The sequence below is a fragment of the Cynoglossus semilaevis genome, chromosome 12 (assembly GCF_000523025.1).
Source record: "Cynoglossus semilaevis isolate Cse_v1.0 chromosome 12, Cse_v1.0, whole genome shotgun sequence".
Lineage (NCBI taxonomy): Eukaryota > Metazoa > Chordata > Actinopteri > Pleuronectiformes > Cynoglossidae > Cynoglossus > Cynoglossus semilaevis.
Window position 1 is genome coordinate 15,851,465 of NC_024318.1, and position 2,321 is coordinate 15,853,785.

General features: G+C 40.5%; 1 protein-coding gene across 1 annotated transcript; it reads right to left on the reverse strand.

Annotated features, from left to right (window-relative positions):
• Positions 1–1,266: 1,266 nt before the first annotated feature.
• Positions 1,267–2,307, reverse strand: LOC103387729 (otoraplin). The gene is made up of 4 exons (XM_017037220.2): positions 2,174–2,307; positions 2,000–2,079; positions 1,645–1,779; positions 1,267–1,514 (listed from the first exon to the last, which is right to left on the reverse strand). The coding sequence occupies exons 1-4, from the start codon at positions 2,292–2,294 to the stop codon at positions 1,491–1,493; spliced, it is 360 nt and encodes a 119-aa protein (XP_016892709.1). The 5' UTR covers positions 2,295–2,307; the 3' UTR covers positions 1,267–1,490.
• Positions 2,308–2,321: the final 14 nt, after the last annotated feature.

Here is a 2,321-nt window from a genome sequence, read left to right on the forward strand (position 1 = left end):
GGGCTGAAAATGAGACAGGCGATTGATCATGATTCGTGACTGCCCTATTTCGTAAGTTCATCGGGGGGGGGGGGTCGTGCTCTTCTGAGAACGCCTCGGATGCGGAGAACAACAAACCGAGGAAAGTGACGGATCAGTGCGTAGAGTGGGTATGTTGTGTTGGAGCATGTAAACAGCTTGTTAGAAAATCCTCAGAATCCAAATGACGACTCTTCCTGGATATTATTAGTGGTTCCTAAAAGCATCAGAGGGACACGGCGGGTCAAATTAGATTTGTTTTGTGTTTTTGTGAGGAAAATGTATTTATTATATTTCTTTTTTTTTTGTTGTTGAGCTTTTAGGAAGTACAGTGTTTTCAATAAAGTTCAGTGGAGTTTTAAAGCACGAGCTGTGAATGTGGGGTGGGGGGTCAACAAAAGTCTCGTTTACAAAGAGAGGCGCTGCAGAAAAGAGCCAAGACTGGATTGGGTTACATCATACTCCCCTGCATATCTGGCTGGAGGTTGTGATCTCTAATGATCCTTCTCTTCCACGATACATCCCCGACAATTAAAATGAAAAGAGAGATGAAAAAAAATAAAAAAATAAAAATGAAAGAGGCCTGGCCTTGAATAGTGTGATATTTTCAAAGCACCATGAAAAGCCAGAACACAGCATCCAACGAGCTTCAATGAAAAGCTAATTTTTAAAAAAACAAACAAAAAAAAAAACCCTTTTTGCACTTAATACATTTCAGTAAGGCTACAAATACAGGGCATGACACTAACCGTATGTTGAAAGAAAATGTTGGGTTGAACCTTCAGTCAAACTTTGCAGCAAGCTGTTTAATGGGATTTATTATGAAACGCGTTGTTGAAAAAGAAACAAGTGATTGGAAGTTACACTGTTACATTGAGAATGTGGGATTATAGCACAGCGGAACCTCGAGATACGGGCACGCTTACAGACGCCGACGCTAGGTGTTTGTTGACTTCCGTACGCAATACAAATCGGAAAAAAAAAATAGAAAATAGGAAAGTAGTAAAACAAACGTAAGTTATTTCTAAGTTTATGTAAGTTACGTAGTGTACGTGTAAGGTACGGAATCAAGTGTCTACGTACGGGCCGACTCTCTTCCCTCCCTTCCTCCGCACATGCCGCCATTAGCCGCTACCGTATCGTCTGCCTCGAAGGTAAGAACTCATAATTAAAACCACATTTTATTTTATATCACAGGAATCTTTATAAAATTGAATTTTCAATTCTTATTAGCACTAATAAGCGTCCGGAACAAATTCTTTTTTTTTTTTTTTCTGTTATTTCTTATGGAAAAAAAAATGATTCGAGATACGAGCACCTCGAGTTACGAGCTCGGTCCTGGAACGGATTTTGCTCGTATCTCGAGGTTCCACTGCATTAGTGTTTTCTTCAGCATCCAAATTCTGGTCGTCCTCCAGAGACAACAGTCTGGTCGTTAATGGGAAAAAGTCAGAATAAGACCTTCATCTTCCTTAATCACAGTAAAAATCACCGTCCTGAAAATGAAAGATCAAAGGATTTCTGTGAGCAGACATACGCCATCTCCTTCGGTAAATGCATGAAACATCATCTAATTAGAGCTAACGTCAAATTTTTAGTTCACGTAAAAAAGACAGAAATACGTACAGTTGTCGGGATTTTAACAGTCTCTGTGGTAAACTTGTGCGTCTCCTTCACCACAGTTGCGGGGAAGTATCCCATAATGCCGATCTGGTCCACGTAGCGGTGACCATAAACCTGCAAGTGAGAATAACAGATACACTGTATGATAATATACATCAAATCAAACATGTTCTATTTGTGTAATTGACTACATATGGCACTACTACGTTTTAATTTCAGATTTAATCATTGATGACAAAAGGTTAACTCTGCAGTACAGCCTCATAAAAAAAAAAAAAAAAAAAAAAAAAAAATTTTTCAAAATCCCCTCCCACACCAAAACACCCCCCCCCCCCCCCCTCCCCCCCATTTATAAAACCATCTGCCCCTTCCTGATGTTGATAAATCTGCAGTCCGGAGCGATGAAGTCATTCAAGGCCGTGGCCAAGGAGAGCACATCTGGTGTAAAAACAAAAAAAAAAAAAAAAAGAAAATCAATATTAAAAATTTGACTACATCGCACTTGTGAAACTATTTCCACATCCCGACTTACATGAGCACTCCACATCTCCACAGATCTTGTTGTCGGCCAGTTTGTCCATCACAGCGCTGTGTCCAGTCTGGCTCCACAGTCCCACAAAGAGCAGCAGCAGCAGCAGGGGAGGATAAGGCATGGTAACGATATGACCGCGTGACCTGGG